The sequence below is a fragment of the Cheilinus undulatus genome, linkage group 22 (genome assembly GCF_018320785.1).
Source record: "Cheilinus undulatus linkage group 22, ASM1832078v1, whole genome shotgun sequence".
Lineage (NCBI taxonomy): Eukaryota > Metazoa > Chordata > Actinopteri > Labriformes > Labridae > Cheilinus > Cheilinus undulatus.
The window spans coordinates 24348907-24375232 of NC_054886.1; the positions used below are offsets into that span (position 1 = coordinate 24348907).

Here is a 26326-nt window from a genome sequence, read left to right on the forward strand (position 1 = left end):
AGCATCATAACAGAGATTTGAGCCAGAAAACCGACTTCGGCTCTTCTCTGGCACAGAGCCAGGCAGCTGCGCTCTGATCATGAGGTCAAGGGGCAGGCTGATGGCGAGTGCTTTCCTCCATTCAGATTATAACATTTTTTTAAATTTGAGAGGATCGTATTTCTCCTGAGTGGGCGTGGCTTCAGCTCATTCAACAGACACACCCACACCATTCTAGAGCAGATGTTACTGCCTCATTTTCATGATTTTGAAGCTTAATTTTATAAACTTGGAGATGTTTTATTTGACTTAAATTTGAGCTGGGGATTCATAACACAGTGACCTGTCATAAAACGATCCTAAATACAGATTTATTTTCACTTTACTTTGTGCTCCTTTTAGGAAATCCCAACATTAGTATATGCAAAATGTACAGATTGTTGCAAAAATTCAGATTTTCTTGAATCAACAGTGTATCTTTGTTGCTGTTTGTCTTTTTGTTTTGCATCTGTTTTTATCCTCTGTAAAGCACACTGAGTATACATTTGCATGAAATGTGCTATATAAATAAAATTAAATTGAATTGAATTTACAGGGTCTTTAAAGAAAACATTTGACTAAAAAAGTCACATGGATCAGCCAGAAATTAAGCCAAAACTATGCTGAATACCATCAGGTACCATACCCTTTACAGCTGTTTGAAAGATTAAAAAATTGGTGGATTGTCTGCTGTTTAAGTGTTTCTCCGTTTGTGACACTTTTAGGACCTCTGTACCGACTGTTTAGAGGTATGAAGATGTTAGCCTGTATTACTTGTTGCACATGAACAGTCATCATGTCCTCTTCATCTGCAGAACCAGGTGACACAGCAGGGGTTCTTCTCAGCACCCCTGCCCCAGGATGAACTCTTCTCTGTTGGTTGGTGCCGGCCTTCTGCAGCCTCTCTGAGTCTATGGGATTATCCAGAGACGTCGGAGGTGAGTAGGAGCCAATCCCCTCCAGGGACAGATTCATGGAGGACTCGGAGAGCCGGAGTCGCATGCTTCGCTTGAAGCGGTGCCGTTTGTTGGAGGCACTGTGGTTTACGAGTTGTGGTTGCTGTGGAACGCAGAGGCTGAGTTAAAACAGTGTATAACAGGAACCTTGAATGTTTTTTTAAATTGTTAGTGAGAGGTCAACAGTGGCTATGTTAGCACTTATTGAAGAGGACTGATCAAGAGCATTGTAAACAGAGAGAGCACTGTTCACCCTTCAGAGGGGGGTTTACCTATCATAGTTAAAGTAATTCTACAGTTCAGAGAGCTGACAACAACATAACTTTTTGCGTCTAAAAAAACTCCAAGGACAAAGCTGTGTTGACTTGTCAAAGTTTCATGTCTCTCTCTAGGAAAGCAATCTTTCTGACACTAAAATTTTGAGTGGACAGGGATTTAAAGTTATTGTAAAACTGTAAACAGTAAAACTGGCTGGGTGAACAGTGTTCTGAACGTTATTTACAATTTCCAGAGTGCTGTTTTGACACCTATTAGTTCACTCTGCTAAGATTCATAGCTCTACCGGTGTTTTAAGAATACAACTTCCTGTTTCATGGCGTTAAAAAAAGGCCATATTCACATTTTTTAAAGTGACTTTAGCTTAAGCCGACTTGAACTCCCTAGCAGCTGCAAAAGGCTGCCAAAATAAAACAAAAAATGACCCATTTTTTTTTCATTTGTGGGAAGTTAATATATTTAAATTTTTTTTCTTTTACACAATTAATCCCTACAAGTGCAAAAGTTGTTTTTGCGCTTGCAGTAGGCAAGTTCCATTGCATTTGTGGTCAATTTATCAAGGTTTTTTTGGAAGGAAAAAATCAGTCTCTCAAAACGGTTTTAATTTCCTTGAAATACAATGTAAACATGAAAAGGAAAATTGTTGCCATTGTTTGTTTCAAGCCTTTTTAACATGCCAGTGGGTTCAAGTAAGCTTAAGTCACATAAAAAAAGAACTCATGGTGATTTTGTTTGCCATGAAACAGGAAGTTTTTCCAGAATCTTGAAACACTTGTTGAGCCCTGAATCTTAGCCCAATGTCTTTTAATTGGTCACCAATGTTTAAACCATACATTTAGAAACTATTTCCTGTTTCATGGCAAACAAAAAATTGCACTGTTTATGTTTTTCGATGTGACTTGAATTTAAACTCACTGGCAGTTATAGAAAGGCTACAACAAACAATGACCACAAACAATTAGTTTTCATGCAGTTCAACAGGCAAAGAAGTAGAGCTGAGGCAGGTCTCAACCCTTTCACCTGTGCATAGGACTTCCAGAGCTTTTGCAGTCATCTTCTAGTGGACACTGAAGCTTTCACACTTCCACGTAGGATTCATTTTCTGACTAGGTGGGCTGCCCCATGGTTTAATACTACAAGACATTTTTTCTTCAAACTTTACAAGCAGTTTTTCCTACCAGCCCTCCTGTTAATTGAAAGTTGTGATGTTTTTAGGGTAGGCTGTCTTTAATTTTTCTCAATATCTTTTTGGATAGTGTGTAAAAAGGCTTCATTATGGGGCGCAGGCGGCCTAGTGGTTTGAGGTTGGCCCTGGTTTGAATCCAGCCCGTGGCACATGTCTTTCCCAAGCTCTCTTGTCCTCTGTCCTCTTCTGTCAACAGAGGCATAAAAAGTCCAAAATAAATCTTAAAAAGGCTTCATTTACACTAACCTTAACCTCCAACTGTAGGAAGAGTGGGTTGATAAAGCAAAGTTTGCCCTGCCTGCCCCGGGTCAGCAGGGTACACTGGTCCAGGGTAACTGTCTTCTGACTTTGGCTGCTGCCGCTGGTCGATGGGATGGGATCCACCGGTCCATTTTGGAGCTCTGAAGCACTCGGTGCATTCCAGAAATCTAGTGTGGAAGACAGACAGAACAGGAAAGTTTGGAAAGTCTTTTATTTGGGTATCTAATCACTAGAGGTGGGAGAACAGCAGTTTTTCACTTTACTGGAAAAAACACAAAAGCAGAAAAAAACCCTACTGTGCCATGTAAGTTCATCTGCTTGAACCTGACCAGAGCCACCTGATTTCACAAAAGCATGTTGAGAAAGTGTTTCATCTCTGAGCTGCAGTCAGTGGCACATACTGAGTGTCATTTTTAGACATCTTGAAGTCACACCTCGCTCTCTGCTGAGGAGCTGCATCGGTACATGTTACCATGCTAAAATAGATGCAAGCTGGCAGTCACTTGGCAGTTACTGTAGTCAGCTATTCCTCCCTGACTTTCTCACTTTAGCAATATGGTGCTGAAGAGAAGCCATCAGGAACATCTCTTTCCTTACTTCTACCATTTTTCTAAAGCAATGTTATGGAAATTTTCCAAACATTTAATGTAAAAACTCATCTTCCCCACACTAAAGGGCAGTTTCTGTTTCTGTGCATCTGTGACCCGCTACTGCTGGAGATTTCCTCTTTCTAAAAGTCCTTAATGTGACAAAGTTTACTCAGTATTCGTGCCTTTAATGAGCGTGTTACCTGCTTAAATTCCAAACAGGCAAATATTGGCCGTGCAGGAGTGAGGGTTGATTATGTCTTCAGGGGGCCCCTGGCAATTGCATACCCTTGCATCATAGTAGAGTCCACTTCTGTTTGAGAGTGAAGACTGTCTCCTCTTTGGCTTTGTGGTGGACAGAGTGTATGTATTACACATGGGAAGTGACATAATGAGGGACAGGATGTTTTTTATGATCTTTTTATGGCACCAGTTTCAAACCATTACACCCAAGAAGTCTTCTGCAAGGTATCAAGGACACTGGAGCAATGGTGTGGCTTGCAAATCAAGACAGATACACTGCCAATTATAGTAGTAAGACATAGTTGCAAAATCTTAAGTCACTGCACCTTGTCCCATGTGTGAGATAGCCTCTAGTTGCCGGTGTGTTGTAGCTCTGGCGATAGCATCAGGTAGCTCCAACGGGAGGGGCAACACATCTCTACAGACAAGACAAAATATGTTTTTCAGTTAAACCCTGAGGATGTGACACCATGAGTTTTCAAGAGCTTCTTTTAGCTACCCAGTGCATGTCAAGAGCTTGAACAAATGAGTTTCTATTGGGTGTTACTCTGACAAAAGAAGGGTCTTCCAAGTCCCCAGTGGATGTCCAAGTTTTGTTGGATAAGAATGCCCCTGGGTAAGCTTTACAATTTGAGTAGGCCAAAGTGTCCTAGTGGCTGCAAGTGTCGCTTTAGTGCCTATTGGGCATAAGGTGGCAGGCATATCTCAGATCTCAAAACTACCTCAAGGTGCCCAGTGAGTTTACATTTTTATCAGAAAAAAGTGCCACTCATCATGCCAGACAGAAGTGTCTCTGAGTTGCCTAATAAGAAAAAAGTAATCAAAGGCATTCCCAAAGTGCTGAGTGGATCTAACTTTTAGCAGACTACAACTTCTGGCTTTTGGTAGCTCTGTTTAAAGGAGGAAATCTACAGTTTTTGGCAGACAAAAGTTTCTTTAAGACTCCCAGTGGCTGCCAAATGTTTGGGAAAGGATCCCTGTAGTGCTAATTTGGTGTAAATATTTTGGAAGAAAGAAGTTTCCAACAGGCACAAGATGGCTGTGAAATTTTTGCAGTTCAAAACTACCTTAATGTGCTAAGAAAATATTCATGTTTGTGTTACAAAAATGCCTCAAAAACATTAAATTGGTGTGATATTTTTGCTTGTGAAAAGTGCCCCTAAGGTGACCAATAGGGTCTGGACAATAGTGCTTATGAAGCACCTAATGCATGTGTAATTTGGTGGACAAAAGTGTCCCTTAGGAGCTTAGTATAAAAGTGGCGCTTGGTAGCTTTACATTTTCATCAGAAACAGAGTCTTTACGACATTCAGTGGTTGGCTAAGTTTTGGAAGACAACTGTGTCTCTGAGGTGCTCATTAGGTGTACAGGTTTTGGTGGGGAAAAAGTGTCCCAGGGCACCAAGTGTTTGTCAAACTTTGGAGTGCAAAAATCTACAAAAGGCGCTCAGTGAGTGTAAATTCATTGTTGCACTAAAGTGCTACTCAGGCACTAAGTTAAAGTGATATTTCTGTATGACAAGTTTGTCTCAAAGTTGTCTCAAAGCCCCTATAGCACTACATATTTGGAATATTTGATAGACAAAAGTATCCCTAAGCACCTTAATGGCTAGAAAACTTTTGTCCTTTGGTGTAAAAGTGGCACTTGGTAGCTTTAGTGGTTTTGACCAACCAAAGGGTCCTTAGGGGAGTCCTAAGGCCAAGGTTTTGGCAGAGAGTGTCTTTGTAGTGCCCACTTGCAACACATTTCATCAAAAGTTTTCAAAAAGCACCAGGTGGAGTTTGAAAGTAACTAAAGTTGCCAAATAAGTGTAAGATTTTTGTTAGTCAAATGTTGCTCCAACTCAGCAATGAACTGATGAGATTTTGGAAGCCAAGGACAAGGTCAATGGACCTCATGTTAATCCCTTGCTTGTAAATGCACCGTCTCAAGAAACTGAGGGATTTTCAAGTATGTTTTGAGTGATCTTTATCAAATCTGGCACACATTTACACTCTGACTTGAGAATGAACTGATAAGATTTCCAAGGTCAAAGATCATTGTTTCACACATCCATACCCTTGACTAGCCCTGCAATCCAAAGTTTAGTATGAAAAATGCATCTACACCATTGAAAAAATAAGATTTCTACAATCACACAACCAAAAAGCATCCCAGCCTTCTCCTTGTCTCACCACCAGGCCTGCCCACAGAATTGGCTGGGCCCCTGAAAATCCCAGAGAATGGGCCCTCCCCAATATTGATTTATTGATAGTATCAATGCATGTCTGTTGGATCAGTAGCATTGATGCTAGTGTCCTGGCTAACAGTTACTTCATGTTGGAGCTGAAAAGTGTGTCAAGCTATTATTGGGTTCTGATGTTCCAATTATTCATTTACAGCATATTTTAACCCATTTAATTACTGTTAGTGCACATTTTGCCACATCTGTTTCTAAATTAAACCCATTTTTTGCCACTTTTAGCAAATGTTTGCTTCTTTTAACCCTTTTCACTATTTTAGCTGCCAATTTTTGCCTCTTTTAGCCAATTTTAACCCATTTTGACACTTTTTAGCAGCTCTTTGCCATTTATACTGGCCAATTTTGGCACTTTTAGATAATTTTTGCTCTTTTTTACCCTTTTTTAACTGCTCTTCATCTATTTTACCACCCATTTTTGCCTCTTTTTCCTTTCCTTACTAATTTTTGCTGCTTATCCTATTTGTGCGCCTTTCAACCTCTTTTTGGCACTTTGAACCTTTTTTTGCCACTCTTTAACCACTTTTGCCACTTATTTCTGCCAATTTTTTGGCAATTCTGAACCAATTTTTTGACACTTACAGCCCTTGTTGAAAATTTTAAATCGCTTTTCATCATTTTTAATTCCCAGTTTTGCCATTACTAGCCAGTTTTTGCTTCTTTAAACCTATTTTTGTCACTTTAACCAAATTTTGCCCACCTGTAACCGCTTTTCACCTTTTTACTGCCCATTTGTGACACTTTTTTCCTTTCCTAACCCATATTTGCTGCTTATCCCTTTGATGCCCCTTTTAACCTCTTTTTCCACTTTGAACAATTTTTGCCACTCTTTTATAATTTTTCTTACTGATTTCTGCCAATTTTTGCCACTTTTTCACCCTTATTCATTGTGTTGTCCCACTTTAAACCCAATCTAAGCCCCATTTGGCCACTTATTAACTGCTCTTTGCCATTGTAACTGCCCACTTTTTGGCACTGTATGACCATTTTTTTGTTGCCCATTGTAACTCCTTTTTTACTGCCCATTTTTGACACTTTTTCCTGTCTCAACTTTTATTTGCTGCTTATCCCTATTTTGCCCTTGTTAACCTCTTTTTGCCAACATTTTCTGCCACTCTTTAACCACTTAACCACACACCTATTTCCGCCAATTTTCTTTTTGCCAATTTTGACATTTAAAACTTTTCTTCGCCACTTTTTATCTGCTTTTCACCATTTTGAATACCAATTTTTTGCCATTTTTAGTCAATTTTTGCCTGTTTAAACCTATTTTTGTGACTTTTAACCCATTTCTACCCACTTTTTAACCGATATTTACTGCTTATCCCCATCATGCCCCTTTTAACCTCTCTGTCCACTTTTAACCATTTTTTGCCACTCCTTCACCATTTTCCCCCACCAATTTACTGTCCATGTTTGCCACTTTTAACTCGTTTTTGCCAGTTTTTCACAGCTTTTCACCACTTATTTCTGCCATTTTTTTTCCCGATTTGATCTCATTTTGCCACTTACAACCTTTTTTTCAGCACTTTTTAACTGCTTTTCACAATTTTTTACCACCCATTTTTGCAACTTTTAGCCAATTTTTTGCCTCTTAAAACCCATTTTACCACTTAAATAATTTTTGCCTTTTTTAACCAATTATTGTGGCTTTTAGCCAATTGTTGCCCACCTTTTCTAAGAGAGTCTGGCTGCAGCCCTCGAGCAAACCTCTACGCTGGGGCTTTCGGCTAGAGACCTCTATGGTGGGGCGAAACCTCTTCACTGGGGCGTGACATATTGCCCAAGCCTACGCTGGGGCGTGCAGAGTGTTAGCTGTTGTTAGCATAACCTAGCTGTTGTAAGCATGACTACACCGCTGTGCTTATGACACATTAGCATAGCCCTGTACAAAGCCCCAGCGTACAGGGCTATATTTGAGCATGCAGCAGCACACCCCGACCCCTATGCTGGGCTGTGCAGACGCCGACCCATACACTGGGGCAAAGCCTCAGCGTATGGGTCGGCGCTATTAAAACCTGCTATTAAAACCTGTCTACGCTATTAAAACCTGACTGGTTCGGTTTAGGGGTTTAAATCCAACTGGTTAGATTTAGGCATTAAAATCTGACTGGTTAGATTTAGGGTCAGCCTGTCGGCAAGTGGATAGAGCTGAAATTTCGTTGCGGATAATATACGTCATGCCCCAGCATAGAGGTCCATGGCTTGGGCAATGTACATCACGCCCCAGCGCAGAGGTTTCGCCCCAGCGTAGAGGTCTCTAGCTGAACACTCCAGCATAGAGGTTTGCTCGAGGGCTGCAGCCAGATGCCTCTCCACCTTTCATCACTTTTCACCTTTTTGATGCAGATTTGTGACACTTTTTTTCTCTTAACCCATATTTGCTGATTATCTCTTTTGTGGCCATTTTAACCTCTTTTTCCACTTTTAACCAATTTTTGACAGTCTGTTACAATTTTCCCTACTTCTGCCAATTTTGGACATTTCTTCACTCTTTTTTTAATGTTTTCACTGCCCATTTTTGCCACTTTAACCCATTTTTACTCGTTTTTATCTTTATCTGCTATTATTTAATTTTTCCTCCCCTTATCCTAATGTTTTTGCTTTCTTTCCAATCCACCTAATTTCACCTTTTTTTTTAAAACTATTTGTGATTGGTGCCACAAGGGATGCAGGGGATACTATAAACAGAGTTATCTATAAATTGTGCATATCAGAGAAAAATAAAACATCACCTGCTGATGCAGTAGAAGGCCACAAGTCGACACAGGTCAGGGAAGCTGAGTGCTGAGCTCTCCAAGGCGAATGCTGGTTATAGAACAGACAGAGTTTGATTGACAGACATGGCGGTGGTGGGAGATTTGTTAAAAATGTCAGCTACAAATCTTCTCCATCCTACACTACTTTACCCACCAAGTGTACGACCTGCACCACACTACAAACAGTGAGCAGAGAACTGTAGTGTTATGAGCAGCCTACAGTTGAAGCTGCAGGTGGGTAACACATGCTAATCATGCTTGTTTTATACTCACTGGAGTCCTCCTCACAGATGAAGCACTCCTTTACAGAGGAGGTACTTCTTTCGGCTGTCATCCTAAAACACAGCACCTTCCTCTGGCTGGAGCTGCATTTTCGCACCAAAAACGTCTGTGAGCACCACCACCGCCACCACAGGAAAAGAAAGAGAAGAACAGGGGTGTTATTATCTTTTTTTAGACAATTTCTTTTCACAGGTTTCTCAGGAAAAAGCACAGATGGTGTAAAAACAAGGGAAAGAACAGAATGGTAGCCAATTTCTTTACATTTAAGTTGACATTTAAGTTTTTTTCTGTTTTATAACTTTGTTCACAAATTTTGATAGACTTTTGTGGGAATTAATGTAAGTGAATGTTGATTTGTGACATAGCCTACACACAGAGTGAGTGAAAAATATCAAGAAACCTGCTCAGTCATACTCATGTTTATCTGTGACGTAGCCAGATTAGCCTAGCTTAAAATGTGGGGGCAGATGCTGACAGCTAGCCCTGAAAACACAACATTGAATGATAAGATTCCCTATTGTCAGAAAGAATTTTTTTAAAGAAAAAAAAAATTAACATAGCTATGCTAGCAGGAGGAGTCTGCATGCAGACCACACTACCGTGAGACGCTACTTTTGTTAGAACAGAAATGACGTAATTTGCCGGTACAAGATGTTTCCCGTTTAAGACTTGGAAAAAATACTTAATTCCCAAACACAGTTTGGGTGTTCCATTAATGAAATAACCACAGAGCAAGCATAACAGACTAAACAACAATTTATAAATAAAACTGAAAAAAAGGGTCAGTGGTCTGATCCAGAAATAAATTATGTATAGACCTTTCTTAGAAGTACTAACCCAAATGATGGCTCAGTTTAGCCTCATGAGCTTTAGCTAGAGAATAAGCTAAAGCTCTAACAATGTGGTTAACTTAACAATGTAAGCCAATGTAGCTACATTAGCTTCAGCAACGATAGCATTAGAAAACAAAGCTAAAGCCAACATAGCTATGCAAGCCACTTGATTAACTTAAATATGTAAGGCAATGTCGCTACATTAGCAATGTTTTCTTTAGCATCATTAGCTTTAGCAATGTAAGCTTTAGAAAACATAAGTAAAAGCTAACATAGCTATTCAAGCTATGTGGTTTACTTTACTACGTAAGCAAATGTAGCTATATTAGCTTTGGCTTTAGCAACTTCAGCTTTGGAAAATGGATCTAACGCTAATGTAGCTACGCAAGCTACATGGTTAACTTCACTGTGTAAGCCAATGTAGCTATGTTAGCATTAGCAACATGGGTTGTGGCAAAGGAAGCTTCTGGTAACACGGCTATCCAAGCTTCATGGTTACTTAACTATGTAAGCCAATTTAGCTATGTTAGCTTAAGCTTTAATAACGTGAGCTTTAGCAAACATAGCTAAAGGTAATGTAGCTATGCAAGCTACATGGTTAACTTTGCGATGTAAGTCAATGTATCTACTTAGACTTTAGTAATGTGAGCTTTTGAAATGTAGTTAATGCTAACCTAGCTATACAATCTAAGTGGCAACTGTGTAAGAAAATAAAGCTCCCTTAGCTTTAAGAATGTGGGTTTTAGCAAATGTAGCTAGATGTAATTTAGCTGTGCTAGCTATGTGGTTAACTTTAGTATATAAGCCAATGTAGCTACTTTAGCTTTAACAAGCTAAGCTTTAGCATTGTGAGCTTTGGTAAAGTGAGTTTTAGCAACATGAGCTTTAGCAGCGTAAGCATTAGCAGATTTAGCTAATGCTAATGTAAATGCATTGAGTTGTGGGTAATGTAGCTAAAGCTAATGAGACATTAACTTTTGCAAATGTAGCAATGTAGCTTCATTTGCTTTAGCTGGGTAGGATGAGCTTTTTTCCTGCAAGCAGACTGTTTACTTGCCTTTACAAACGTTTCATAATCAGGTTTTGTTGGTCAAGTTTCTGACTTCCAACTTTTTTGTATCCTAACTATATTAACTCTAACTAGGAATTTAGGTGATTTTATTTTGAAAGATTTTTCATGCATTTCCTTCCTGACAGAGGGGATGTCTCACAGTAGTGGTCATCAAGAGGGCATCTGAGAGATGCTGTCTGCAGCCAGACTGTCTTGATATTATATACCAGATTTTAGGCTTAGCTAGGCTAACCACCTCCTGAAACAGGCTGTATTTGCCACCAACATAGTGAAAGAAGTTTCACTTTGCTTTTCTTTCAGTCTCAGAAAAAGAGCACAAAAGTCTTTTTATCCAATTAGATGTCCTCCTTTCTTTATGAAATGATGATGAGCATTTTGTTAGCATCAGCTGTTAAATGTTAAAATCAGTCGTTCTCAACTGGTGGCTAAGAACCAAAAATGTGTGGGGATGCCTTTAGGAAGTCATGCACAAGTGACTGGGAAAAACATGCGTCAAAAAGTTTATGATGTACCAAAGTCAGTGTGTAAAGTACACCAACACTGGACTGTGGAGTGACAAATCAGGCCTCTCTGTTTGGCAATCAGAGGAGTGAGTCTGGGTTCAGTGGATGCTTGGAGGATGTTAGCTGCCTGACTGCATTGTGCCAAATGTGAGGTATATCAAACTGGCCCATGCTTTTGGACCTCAGTGAAAAAGGTTTGGCCCAAACAGTCTCAAATATCTTGTTCCTTCTTCAACTAGACAAGCTTTTTATCACGCTGCAGTTATATTTAGAAACTTAGTTAAGGTTAATCATGTGGTTTTTGTATTCTTAAAGCTGATATGCCGATCTTACCCCGACAGGCTCTCTGAGCAGGATATAGAGGGCAGAGTCTTGGTTGAGTGACAGCTGGAGCCACACAGGATGAGTTATGAGCAGGCGATCCAGGACACTGAATGCCCGCTGAGCGCCTTTCTGGGTGCTGCCCACCTCCTGCATCTGAAACACAGAAAGACAAGACAATCATACAACTATCAGACTAGTTATTACTCTCAATTACAACAGCTTTCTATAAGGTTTTTGTCATTCATGTTTGACTTTTCTATTTCTTTGGTTCAATGAGTTGTCTTGTGGCTGAAATATGCAGAAAAATATTGTTGTGTTTATAGTTTACCTACAGGTTCCTTCAGAGTTTTGTCCAGACTGTGACCCTTACGTTGAAGTGAAACCTTCACACAACTCAAGTGTGCTTGCAGAGTGAAAGTTTTGTGCAAAGGTGTCATATGTGGATCTCTCAGCTTATACACACACAAGTACATACCGCAACTGCCTTTTACTATGATCAACACAGTTTTACCACTAAAACAGAGGCTGTTGCATTGCTATACAATGATTTTTGGTGATAAACCAGTGAAATAGGCACAAGACTTTAAAAAGTTACTGCAAGTAACAAGAAATAATAGCATGGTTAAGACAGCTTCAGTGTTTGACTCAGGTTTGAGTCCCCTGTGTTCCACATCAACCAGGCTTTTTAAAATCCACTTTTCTCTGCTGGCTTTAGTCTCCTGTAATTTAAAATGGAACATGAGGTGGTAAAATTAAAGTTCACTGATTTAACCAGTCTATTAATGCTGTACAATCGATCAGATTTGTTTGGTTAAAAAAATCAAAGATATCATGTTGGGTCAAAAAAAGAAAAGAGAGCGGAAGTATAGACAAACAGCAATAAAGGGGGAAAATGATCTAGAAATGCGAAATTGGCACAAACAACAGAACCATGACAAAATGAAAACAAATATACAGAAAAAAAGGTACTCAAAAAATTTGACAAAGACATTAAAGTAAAAGCAAATAGACACAAATAGAAGACAGGGGACATGACTTCATAGAGACACAAAGCAACAATAAATAGATTTTAAAAAGGAAGACATGCAAAAAATAAATAAATAAATAAATAGAGACATAAAATTACTACAGTTGATTAAAAGACTGTGGAAGGCACCAAAAACAACAAAGAGTCAAAATGACAAAAGTTTTAGAAAAAAACACTCAGAGGGAAATTAAAAACACCTAATGAAAACAAAAAGACCAAAACATCATGATGTAATCCAATATAACTACAAAGACAAAGAGACTAACAAAACATACAGAGAGAAGAAAGGGGAGAAGTCCAAAACAAAAACAAGAGACACAAAAAATGACAACAAATCAACCAAAACAAAAACAAAGAAATATAATAACTACAAAAATACATGAAGTAACAGTAGAGGGACAGAACATCAAAGGAATAAATCCAAAGTAGCTACAAAAAGACAAAATGACTAAAATGAAAACAACCAAAATAAAAACAAAAAAGGGAATAACAAAAATACATAAAGAAACATATAACTTAAAGAAAGAGATCCAAAATTAGAACTAGTGGACCAAAAACATTGAGAGTATAATACAAAACAACAACTTCTACAAAAAGACAGGAAATGACAACAAAGTGACCAAACATCATGGGAAAAATATAAAAACAACTAGAAAGAGACATGAAATGACAACAGACAGACTAAAACATCAAGGAAGAAATATAAAAAAAAACTACAAAGAAATGTACAGTAAAACAGAAACAAATAACCTAAACTTAAAGACTTTAATCCAAAATAACTACAAAGAAAAGAGAATAACAAAACAATACCAGAACGCATAAAGTGAGACATCCACAACAACAAACTGATATGAAATGGCAACAAAGTGGCAAAAAAGATCATCAAGGAAGAAATCCAAAACAACTACAAAGAGATGAAAACAACAAAAGAAAACAGATAGACGAAAACATCAAGAAAGAAGTCGAAAACAACCATACGATGAGGCAAAATGACAACGCGTGGATGACAATGGCTAGAAAGAAATCCATAACAAATAAAAGGAGACAATAAGTTATAGAAAATAAACCAAAACATCAAAAATAAATAAATACAAGGATGAACAGTAAAATACAAGAAAACATATAGGGGAGAGATCCACAATATTTGGTAAAAAGACAACAAATAGACAAAAACATCAAGGAAAAAATTTAAAAACAACTTTAGAGTGAAGCAAAAAGACAATAAATAGACCAAAACATCAAAGTTTTAATCTAAACCAGCTACAAAGAGTCAAAATGATAACAAAAAAAAAAAAAAAAAAAAAAAAAAAAAGCTGAGGAAGAAATCCAAAACAACTACAAAGAGACAAGAAATGACAACAAAGAGATAAAACAGGTGTAGGGAGCTTTGAGTAACTCCTTCATCAAATTTCAGTTTAAAGATTGGAACCTCTAAAGCATCTTTATCCTCCCATTAGCCCTTTTATTTCCATCCAAGTGTTATTTTTGTTTGTTGTTCTGAACACTGCACACTTCTCTTCCTTCTGTCTTCACTATATGAAGTTATAACTGTATTTCTGAAGAATAATGGTCAGAGAACTTAAACTTTATGGAAAAAAGCATCTGCATGTGCAGTAGAAGAGCAATGATTGAGGTGTGAGCTCTTTTGTTTTTATTGTTTTTTAGCCCTTTAATGTGAGCATTCGATCACAGATTTACTTTCCCTCTCTCTCTCTCTCTCTCTCTCTCTCTCTCTCAGATCGGCTTGCTGCTGGATGTCACACTGTGTGGGCTGCTGGCGAAACGCTTGTGAGCGTAGCAGCAGATGGTTGCCATAGCAACCTGGGCCTACACATCCTACCAGGCATTCCCACTCAGTGAAACACCCTTATCTGACAAGTTGGAGATGCGCGTGCATGCAAACAAACACATGTGAATGCACACACACAGATATCAACACACTGGCACACTGTCTTAAAGGTTTTCTATGATGTAATATTTCTAGGAATCTTTGGTGCCATTTTATCAAATAAATAATGTAATCAAATAAAGAAGTGATCCCATTGTTAGCAGAATATTTTTTTGTAATTTCCTCCCTCACATCAGAGCATCAAGGTTCATTTCTGAGTGATGAACATGCTCCAACATCAGATGCAACAACCTGTTTCAGTTAAATTAGAGAAAGCATTATGAATATTGTTTTCATTCAGTAACACATTTGAATTTTCACATTTTTTATCACCTCCTGCAATGTATTACATAACTCTCCACTCAGGGAAAAAAGCAGCTATCTGAGCGCCAATCAGCACTCTGTAGGACAATTTATGGTTAATGGTAAATATTGCTGAGGGTCAAGAATCAAGTACAGCAGTTATCAATCAAAGGAAAACGTCAGTGTTATATAATGAACACAGCTGTGTGATACTTTGTCATACCTTTAGAAAGTCAATCTGAAAACACAGAGAATAGATGATTCCAGTAAAACCACATGATGACAACGTGACAACAGAATTTTTGATGAATTTTCTGCCTTTCTTCTTTGCAAATCCTCTCAAGCTTAGTCAGGTTGGATGGGGTTCACCAATGGACAGCCATTTTCAGTCTCTCTAAAGATGTTGGATAGGGCTAAAGTCAGGGTTCTGGGTGGGCCACTTTTGGAGATCCTCAGAGTCGTCCCTAAGCTACTCCTGTGTCATCTTAGCTGTAGGCTTAGAGTCACTGTCTCCCAGTCCTTGCTGCTGAAAACACCCCCACAGCATGATGCTGCCACCACTATGTTTTACTGTTGGGGTGGTACTGTGCTGGTGATGAGCGGTGCCTGGTTTCCTCCAGACATAATGTTTAGAATTGAGGCCAAACAGTTCAATCTTGGTCTCACCAGAACAGAGAATCTTATTTTTCAAAGTCTGAGTGATTAAGGTGCTTTTTTGCAAACTCCAAGTGGGCTTTTATGTGTTTTGCACTGAGGAGAGCCTTCCGTCTAGCCACTCTGCCATAAAGCCCAGAGTGATGGAGGGCTGCAGTGATGGTTGTTCTTCTGGAACCCTGCCCCATCTCCACACAGGATCTCTTGAGCTCAGTCAGAGTGACCACCATCTTGGTTACCTCTCGTACTATGGCCCCTCTCCCCCAGTTGCTCAGTTTGGATGGGTGACCAGCTCATGGGAAAGTCCTGGTGGTAACAAATTTCTTCCATTTGAGAACTATGAAGCCTTCCCCAGATCTTTCCCTTTCAACAATCTTGCAGGGCAGTTCTTTTGACCTCATGGCTTGGTTTTTGCTTTGACATGCATTGTCAGCTGTGTGGCCTTCTACAGAGAGAGGTATGCCTTTCCCAAATCATGTCCAATTAGTTTAATTTATCACATGTGGATGATGCTGATAGGTCCATTCCTGACGATGGACATGATATCTGGCCAGGCTTTGCAATATTAAGGGAATATATAAAAGGCGGCTTGCTTTGGGAAGAGTCTGCGAAAAAAAACAAAGGTGGGATTCACAAGAAGAGTAGAACAGATTAGCTGGAAATCTCATAGCCTTGTTTACTTCACAGCTAATGCTGGCCTTACACTTAATGACTTCTAAAGGGATTTCAAAGTTATAGACACAATTCCAAAGTCGGAAATAAATCATGTGAGTCTTGCTAAAGTTTCTAAGCGCTCGGTGATCTGTCGTGGTATAAGTTGGTCAAAGCCATGAATGCTTTTCATGGCGTAAGAGATGTTTTTGTTCGTCTCCCAACCTTGAGTTTGTGATAGTTTTGGGCAGAGTTGAGTTGTATTGCAACCATGTAGCAATGACTACCGCTAGTAATGCTTTTAGCTTAGATGTAACTTCAGCAACATTTTCCAGATCTGGAATGCATTTCAAAAGATATTTTTGCACTTCTCCCAGCTGGCCTCAGCATGAGTTTTATCCACCAACAACCTCTACAGTTCATAAACAATGACAGCGCCTGCCAGCCAAGCCCACGTTAAGTACCAGAGATGTGTCACCTTCTGAGAATTATTTGAAAAGTCCTGCCCTTTCCAAACCTTTGATTAAGGTGGTCATAAAACACTACCCGAGCAGTTTTAAAGCAAGTTTGATATTGTCTCAAGTCTTTAGTCTGGTCTTAAGTAAATTGTGTTTCAATGATGAGACTATCATCAACAACCAATGGGAGCCAGTGTTGTGGATAAAAGGGATGTGTGCAGTTAATCGGTAAAGCGGTAAATTCATTTTTCAAATTAGCCAGCGCGGGATTAACGAGTCGGTTCAACTAATTACCTATCATTTTTTATAAACACAGGCTTGAAATCCCAGTCTATATGCTCATTTTAACTGTAACAAACTTCTGCCACTAGAGGTCGCTGTACCTTCAGTTAATGGCTGCTGCCTTCCTGTCTAGCACTTCACCAGATGTAAATATGAGGAGTTAAGAGGCGGCTTAGCAGTTTGCATGTAGTAGAACCAGCCCAGTTTTTCAAAAGTAGTACATGAAAATAAAGTGGTATGTAGGTCGAGGGTTGAACTCACGTGTAACTACTCACTCGAAAGTGAAAAGACACCACACCTCAAAGCACGATATTAATCTGCAAGGAAGAACGAAGGCTGGTGGCGCTAGCTTTTAATGTTAGCCACACTGTAGAGAGTATATGAGGCTAACATCACCCCCACTGGCACAATGACCCTGTGAGGAATTTGAATGTTTTCTAAGGATTTTCTCCTCTTGCGACTAGTCGGTTAAATGACATCTAAGTGAGTGTTTAGCTGAGAAGGGAAATAGACGCTTAGGAACATCCATAGTGGATAAGTTCGTTAAAAAGTTGTCTGTAAAATAGATGCATAAAATAGGGTCCGCTCATATGCCCATACTTTGATGCTCTTGGAGATCTTTGGGTCCCATTATCAACCACCAAAGGTAGCGGCACATACATGGGCTTTACTGACAAGTTTACACCTGGCCACAAGAATGGTGAAAAATATGGTCACGTGAATGTGCTCATTTCAATATTCAAAGATTCTCTCCTGACATTTCTCACTTCAAAACAGACACACTCCACACGAGCACTACAAGTCAACAAGCACCATCTTCTTCAAATTACCACTCAAAAATTCTTATTTTAAGGTATATTCTTAAAAAATATCTATGAGTGTGACTCTGAGTGGGCCTGGAGAGTCACCCTATTGCATATCTGGAGCCAAACACCACGCAGATCCGCAGTCCGATGACCCAACCACACAAGGCTATAAGAAACGCAGAGAGAGAAAGAGGAATAAAAAAAATCACTGAGAGCAGGACCCTAGTGTTTTGCTAGCCATTTCCAGGTCCGCCTTACATAAAATGCAACGCTGCCCACACACACAGAAAGACTTATGTAATTCCCTCTGAGAAAGTGAGACTCACAGAGAGGGAGAAACAGAGGAGATTAAAGATAAAAATGATAAAAAAGAGATGAGAGACTGAAAATTAAAGCTGGGTTAGGAAATCCAAAACTTCAGTGGGCCCACAGCACTGCAGTTCAAGGTGGCAGACAGAAAATGTGATAAGCAGAATGAGACGTGCACTGTGTAGGCTAACTAACAAGATGTTTTTGCACCTGAGGGCAGCAGCAAGAAACCCAACGGGATAGATCAGAGATTCTGATAGCACTACAAAAGCTGATGAAGAGACAGCTAGAGCAAAATTTGTCTGAATGAGAGAGGAAAAGGAGTGAAGAGCCTGGCAGTGGAAGTCTGTGGGGAGGTTTTAGAGGGAAGTGGCATTCAGAAAACCCAAATTATACTCCTTCTTATGATAGAATTTCAAAAGGGGGATCAGCTAAACCTGGAGTGAGATAAGGCGCCAAAACACAGGGCAGGACTTTCAAGTAATTCACAGAAAGTGATTGGATGAATGTTGCCAGTCATGATCATTACGGGCAAATCAGAGCGACACCACAAAATGAGCTAGCAGGCATGCACATCTCTGGTACTTAACGTGAGCTTGGCTGGCAGGCGCTGTCATTGTTAATGAACTGTGGAGGTTGTTGGTGGATAAAACTCATGCATGAGGCCATGCACTTCTCATGCTGGGAGAAGTGCAAAAATATCTTTTGAAATGCATTCCAGATCTGGAAACTGTCGCTGAAGCTACATCTGAGCTAAAAGCGTCACTGGTGGCAGTCATTGATACTGGGTTGCAATACAACTCAACTCTGCCCAAAACGTTCATGGCTTTGATTTTTTTTTTAAATAAAGAAATGTCGCCCAGTCCTGATAAAACATCAGCTATACTTTAACTACTGTCATCGTTGGTCTCTTGCGTTTTTTAGATTTCTAGTTTAGATTATTTTTCTCTCTGACTGCAGGCTTGTTGGGGAGGGCAGGAGCACTGGGGATCTCCTCTTCAAGATTTCCTCTTTACCACCTCATATTGAGCTTTTAGACATCAGAGTATTCCTTCAGTTTTTATTAGTGGTAACCGTCTTTTTCAGTGTTCGACTGAGTATGCTTGTGAAAATCGTTTTTTGACTTTCCTGGTACTTTTTTGTCCTCCTTATTGCAGTGTCTCCTACTTCCTGCTACCAGCCAGCTCACTCACCTTTGTTGTGCACTTGTTAAATAATCTCCTTTTACCTTAAACCTTGGCACACACTCTGCTTCTGGGTCCTGGTTAGCTAATAGCCACAGCTTCATCCAAACTAGCCACTCCACCTCCACTGGCAGCCGCCATTGCTACCTGCTTCCAGCACAACCAAACCCCGCCAATAGCTTTGGCCTCGTTCACCTAAAAATTACGCTGATCGGTCAGGACTGTTTTCAAAACTGGCACAAATGTTACACATTGGGGTTTTGCAAGATGGATCTGTCTGATGACAGATGTGGAATCGGGCAAATCCATGTGCTTTGCAAGGCAAGGACATCATCCCATTGATCCTGAAGTCTTCTGTGAGATTTTTGCAGCTGCCATTTTTTTAAATTTTGGTATTAGAAGCTACCATACTTGGGTGGGTTGGCACTTTTACATCTACATACATATTCTGAAGGACAGGTCACCACGGTATCCTTATCTATATTATAAATAGTAATACAAGTAGTTACTCACAGGGTTGCTAAAGTATTTCTTGCCATCCCTCAATCACACATCATAAAGGCAGGGATGTTGTTGTGTACAGCGTTTCCCCTGTCTCACTGTTCCATTTCACAGCACCAACTTCATCAGCTTTCTTTTGATTTACCATTTGGTTTGTTTACATTTGGGTCTTGAGATAAAATCAAACATGATGGACTCTCCATTGTGAGGTGGTGAAGCAGATGTGGCCCAGATGTGGCCTTGATTTTCATTCATGCAGGATGGTTCATACTTTCTGAGCCACTTCCAGTACTGTGCAGAACTTGAAGGCATGTTTGGGCCAAATACTGAGGCTGAAGTGAGGCATAGATGTGGTGAGTGAGCCACCTGAGGACAGAGAGGAAGATTGACTCAACTTCGGTCATCCTCTGGATGTCCTTGCATGTTACCAGGAGGATGGGGAAATAATCTGTCGAGAAAATTACAATTGCTACACCTTTAGAGAGGAGTAAGGATTGGATGTGGTGAGTATGCATGTTCCAGGGTACCATCCAGGTGGGTAGTAGGGTTACTGTAAGCCCCTAGTCATCCTATGGATGTCCAAAGGGCCTGAAAACTGCTGGCGGTCTCCATGCATATTACCAGCAGTGAAAGAGCCTGAACAAACAGGATGCCATTGAGCTTGACCTTGGCTGTTTGACCTTGGCTGCGGTAGTCTGTGATGTCTAACTGTCGAGTGTCAGCATAAATCTATGAGTCAGCGATGACCTGATCTGACACAGTGACCATCATAACAGACAAAAGTTTAAGCAGTCTGACCTCAGCTTAAGGATTAAAGACTGTATTAAGAAAATAATTCAAAAAGTAAATAAGAGATCTTACCCTTGTCTTATTTATATCTCATTTTTGTCCCAAGAATTCTTGATTATCTTATCCCTGCAGGGATTCTGACTAAAAGAAATGCCAAAGGCACATAAGGACTGGCCAACATGCAGGCTGAGTGATGACGGAGTGATGGAGTGACTCAAACATTTATAGAAGACATGTTTGAGCAGATCAGAGAAAACATAGCAGAACTGCAGGTATAGTCCTGTAGATTTAAAGGTGTAAAATTAATCTGGCAGGCTAAGAATAAGACGATTTACGCAGAAAACATTTCAAGCTGTCACTTAGCGGACCACGGTGTCACTGTAACTGTTAAGCAGATACACGCAGGCTTTCAGGAGATAAATCCTCAGAAAATTAGAGACAAAAAGGAAATCTCTCAAGGCTGGAGGTGAGTGGAAGTGAAGCTGAAGAGGAGGAGGATGAAAACAAGGATTTTAGGAGAACAGTGTAGGATGAGGGATCAGTGACACTGATCAGCTGCTCGGTGAGGAGCTCATCCTGCTGCAGATGGACCACATCGTCGAGTCCAGATTTGTCCTCCTCCAGACCAGAGTCCTGTCAGACTGCAAAGAGGCACAGTGGCGCCCCCTGAAGGGAGTTAACCTTTATTTGAACAGTGCTTGGTGCCACCACCAGATGCTCCCTGATGACTGCTGCGTCATGTTATTCATCAGCGAAGCAGAGGAAGAGGAGAGTATGGAGAGGAGAACCACCTACAGATCAGCGTCTGTAAGGTGAGGGAGATGCTGGGAGATTGTCAAAAGAGATTAATTATCTGTGACGTGAAGTGAAGATTTCTGGTGCGACCAAAAGTAGATCCAGATTTTTTTGATTGGGGTTGCTCAGAATTTGACATCAGGTTTGTGTTCACACAAACAAAAGCAGAACAGGTATTTAGCCTTTCTCTCTGCTAATTTATACTTAAAACACTCACATTAAAATAATGAAAAGATGACTTATTACTGTGCATTTTTCTAACTTTGAAATGCAACACAATATGTAAATGTCCTTAGCTTGGTTCATTTATGACTCTGAAAGAAGACTTACTATCCTAACTCACACATTTAGGTACCAATAAATGAAGATGTGCCAAGGAACGCAAACATCCACCTGTTGCAACACAGCCCAAATATTTGATTTTAACACAAGTTGTACCTTTGACTATGTAAACATTCATCCATACCCTCTAAGATTTGGCTCATTAGATATAGATCTGCTCCTGGATGCAAAATAATCTGCACAATGCTGAAAGAATGAAACACAGTCTGTCAGAGACTTAAGGTTTAAGAAGCAGAAAGCTGAAGTCCCTATCTACCTAGTCACCTGCCTAAATACTTTACACTAAAGTTTCATATGAACAGACCTCTATTGTTTTTCGTACCTTGACAGTTTCGGCTGTGCTCTGCTGCCTTCCTAAGAAGTGTCACGTGATGTTGCAGTGACGTATCTGGTCAGCTGATTTATACAGATTTTCTTGGTGCTGTCTTCCTACTTGGAGCAGTAGGATGACAGCGCAATCTGCAGTCCAGCTTCTTCAGAACTGTATCTCAGGTGTGAGAAAGTTGGTACGCCCCCTCATCCTGGACCATCATCATAAAACATGAGCGTGGGAGAGCATGGACAGGAAGTGACTGAAAAAACTTGTTAAAACGAGGACAGAGAAGGTTCAGTTTGAAGACAAGTCCGCACACCACCTGAATGATCTTACTAAGGAGACGACCAACAGTGGACTGCCTTTGCTCTCTTATGCACATTCCTCTGCCACACACACAGATGATAACTAGAATGGCCGTCTGAGGCGGCAGACCCACACCTAAGCAGCACCACCGAGGAACTCACGCTCCCATTAATTACTATGGTGTTCAAAATTTCGAAGTCTGAGAAAAACCGAACGGGTGCGCAGATCATCACCAACATCTAATCGAGTCTTCCCTGTCACTATCCCAATATTCCCTGAAAGTTTGGTGAAGATCCAACTTTCCGTTCTTGAGTTATCTTGTACACATACAAACAAAGAAACAAACAAACAAAGATACAGAACCCTTTACATAACCCCCTGCCGATTTTATTGGCGTGGGTAATAATACACAGGTTAAAAGGAAATAAAAGTTTTCATTTAGACTTGGCACTAAAGAGCCACAGGCGACTGGAGAGCCATGGGCTAGTATCTCTGCTCTATACATTAGGCAGGAAGTAACATAACGCTGTGGTGCATTACTTCATTAATTTCATCACTGTTTTTACTGTGATTATTGTTAGAGGGGCTGAGGAACATTTTAGGGTGGCTTCAGCCCCCCCAAAACAGCCTAATGACTTCCCTGCACCTATCCATTCCTACCTTCTTAGCCCCACATTAGCTCCCTACCTACCAACCTCCATTCCTACCTATCTAGCTCCATACCTTCACCTTCTGCACCTTCCTGCCTACCTAGATCCATACCAATGAGCCAACATTGCTACTCAACCACCCCCTACCTGCCTACTTATCAAACTGAACTACTCACTCATAACCCACCAACCACAGACCAACCAACCTACCTACCTGCCTCACTACATAACTACCTATTACTACAAGCTATCTCTATGCTTGATAGAAACCTACCTACACACCTACCTACCTACATACCAACCAATGGACCTTCCTACCGCCATTCCTACCTACTTAGCTCCATACGAACTACCTACAAACTTACCTACCTTCCAACCAACTAATGGACCTTCTCACCATCTTGCCTACCTACCCGTATACCTACTCATCAACCAATCAGCCTTCCTCCTACCTACCTGCTTCCTACCTATCCAGCTCCATACTTACTTTCTGCACCTTCCTGCCTACCAACCAACCAATCTGCCAACCAGCCAACCAACCAGGGTTGATATCTGATACGTGTGACTCAACCATGTTAAATGAGTTGGTTTTTAACATATAATACATTGTTAATAATATTAGTGAATGTTCCACCAATGTTAAAAGGCAGGCATACTGCAGCTCCTGCTATCACAGAGCACTTTCAGGCTTTAAGTCAGTAGGAACACAACATTGCTCCCCCAGTTTCAGGATAAAACCATACTGTTACTTATGGGGTTTTTATCATTTGAAGCACAATCATGTTCAATCATGTTTTCTAATCTATTTCCGATCAATATCTGGGCTTGTCTTCACCAAAAGTCCCTCTGGAGAAGTGGCTGACTTGTGCTGAGTTAAAAACTTTTGTATAATTCAGTATTTAGGTGTGGAATAATAAATAAATCAGCTCTCTGGCTACTGAAATTTGTTCATGCCACATTACTTGCCGCAAGATTTCTGTGATACATACCTCTGAGATTGGTGAATTTTACTTTTTTTTAAAAAATATTTCACTTTGCCTTAATTGAATCTGTCTCCTTCACTTCCCCAGCTTTGGTTTCCTACACTTCCCAGAATCCTTTCTCTCAGCCTCCACATGCACAAGAACTCATATTCTGCTAAGTATTCAGCGTGGGTGGATGAAGCCATAATGATGAGATAGTGAGAGCAAAAGAGCAGAGTGAAGAAAAATGCCCTTTACTCTGAAGACATCCTGTAACTGCAGTAAATCTGGTCTCTTGAGGACACAGAAGGAGGGGAAATTATCTGCCTTTTCTCTGATTATTACCAGTGTTTGGTCCAGAGTATTAGGTCTATACATCTTTGAAGATTTATTCTCTACTTTGGAAATATCTAAGTGATAAATCATCCATACTGCACATTTCATTTTCTAAGTTATCTGCAAGAAATGACAGAAATAAGACCATAATCAGTTTCCGAGACTCCAGAGAGCATCAGAAGGAGGAAAAGGAGGAAACTGAATCCTCCACAGCATCTCCCACCCCCTCCACGCTGACTTACAAACCATCTCCAGCCTCTGCTTCATCATCCAAGATGCAACACTGAGTCTTAACAACGTTTTTTCTACTCTAGTCTAACCTCCAGCCAACAAACATGTCCTGATGGTGAAACTGAAAACAGACAGCAATGTTGTGCACTTTGCTCACTGTCACATCCTCCATACGCTGTTTCCATCTGGAGATTCTGACAAGCAGGAAACTACTGACACTCAAAAAACCACATTCATCTAACTATTAGCTTTTTGTTGTACATCTAGAATTTCCTCTATTCTTCAGGTATCTTGTAGAGTTTACATTAGGTAATATTGTTTATTATGAATCATCAGTTTTAGTATTAATAGCTTTACATCTCTTAAACATAATGTTATCCTAATAATTTTCCCACTGATGCAAAAGGACCAGAATCAGTCTGCAGTCTCCATTTGCAAACATTCCAATCCTAAATGCGTTGTTCTGAAGAGCTGACTGACTTCAAGCGTGTTACTGTGATGGATGCCGCCTTTACAATAAGACAGTTTGTGCAATTTACTCCCTGCTGGATATTCTACAATCAACTGTAAGTGATGTTAGTAGGAAGTGGAAGCGTTTAGGAACAACAGCAACTCAGCCAGAAAGCTGAAGACCATGTAAAATCACAGAGCAGGATCAACGACTGCTATGGCACATGGTGTGAAAAAGTCACCAGCTCTGCTGATTCCATAGCTGAAGAGTCCTGAACTTCCACTGGCATTAATGTAAACACGGGAGCTTCATGGAACGAGTTTCCATCGCCAAGCAGTAGCACGCAAGTCTCACATCACCAAGTCCAAAGCCAAGCATCAGATGGAGTGGTGTAAACCACACCGCCACTGGACTATGGAGCAGTGGGAGTGTGTTTGGAGTGACAAATGCTTCTCTGGCAGATGCCTGGAGATCGTAACTGCCAGTGCATTGTGCCAACTGTGAAGTTTGGTGGAGGGATTATTGTATGGGGCTGTTTTTCAGGGTTTGGGCTGGGCCCCTTATGAAGTGAAGGCCAATCTTAATGCTTCAGCAATCCAATACATTTTGGACAATGCTATGCCTCCAACTTTGTGGCAACAGTTTGGGGAAGGCCCTTCTCTATTGAAACAGCATTCAGCTGAAATATTTAAATCACCCCCTTGTGGCTAGCTACAGTATAGGGACTGATCTTACTTTTAAAGACTAAAAATGCCATACATTTGAAATAAAATAGGATATTTTTTAAAGTATTTTAATTAGACCAAAATGTCTCTTTCAAATAATTCAGGTTTATTTGGAAGTCCGGCCCCCAAAGCATCCATCAAGGAATAACCTGGCCCAAATGTAGATGATGATCCCTGTCATAAATGCTCTATCGAACAAATGGGCACAGGTCCAGATAAAACTCCTTGTGGAGGCTTGTGGGGGCTGTTAGAGCTGAAAAAGGAGGGCAACTCCATATTAAAGTACATGTAAGTGAATACAGTTTCATTATAGCCCCTGTTAGTGTAATAGTCAGGTGAACACAGACTTTTATCCATAACATTTTTTTCAACTTTTAATTCTCACATTAATGACAATAACTGTTAGAGTCAAGCTCACGATCTAAGATACATCTAAGTCCATCTTTCAAAGAATTATTTAACCTTTATTCAAACAAGAGAATTCCCACCGAAACACAAAACCTCTCCTACAAGACAATAGCACAAGATGTTGAACACATTCAACAAACAACACACTGAAGCAAAGAAAGACTACACTAATAAACAAATCAGTGTGTTCTAACATGACAAAACCCTTGGCCTGGCTACACCCCTGATGACGGAAAGCCCATCACTTATACTTCTGCTGCACCCATTTTCATGGGTGGGAACTAACTAGGTGGACAGCTTCATTCATGGTGCAGAAGTGTTCTACATCACAAACAACAACAATCCACCAGAAACAAGAGCAAAGGAATCACAGCACTGATCTGTTTACAACAAACAAGTCCAAACACTCTGCTGAG

At 40.2% G+C, this 26326-nt stretch overlaps 1 protein-coding gene across 1 annotated transcript in view; it reads right to left on the reverse strand.

Annotated features, from left to right (window-relative positions):
• si:ch211-168d1.3 (ras and Rab interactor 2) overlaps positions 1 to 26326 on the reverse strand; it is a 71561-nt gene that overhangs the window by 29235 nt on the left and 16000 nt on the right. Inside the window, exons 2-7 of the mRNA XM_041778963.1 lie at positions 11549 to 11692; positions 8799 to 8913; positions 8502 to 8574; positions 3854 to 3945; positions 2683 to 2864; positions 793 to 1077 (exon numbers count right to left, since the gene is read on the reverse strand). Of these exons, the coding sequence (XP_041634897.1) occupies positions 793 to 1077; positions 2683 to 2864; positions 3854 to 3945; positions 8502 to 8574; positions 8799 to 8913; positions 11549 to 11692 (891 nt within the window). The remainder of the gene's footprint in view (positions 1 to 792; positions 1078 to 2682; positions 2865 to 3853; positions 3946 to 8501; positions 8575 to 8798; positions 8914 to 11548; positions 11693 to 26326) is intronic.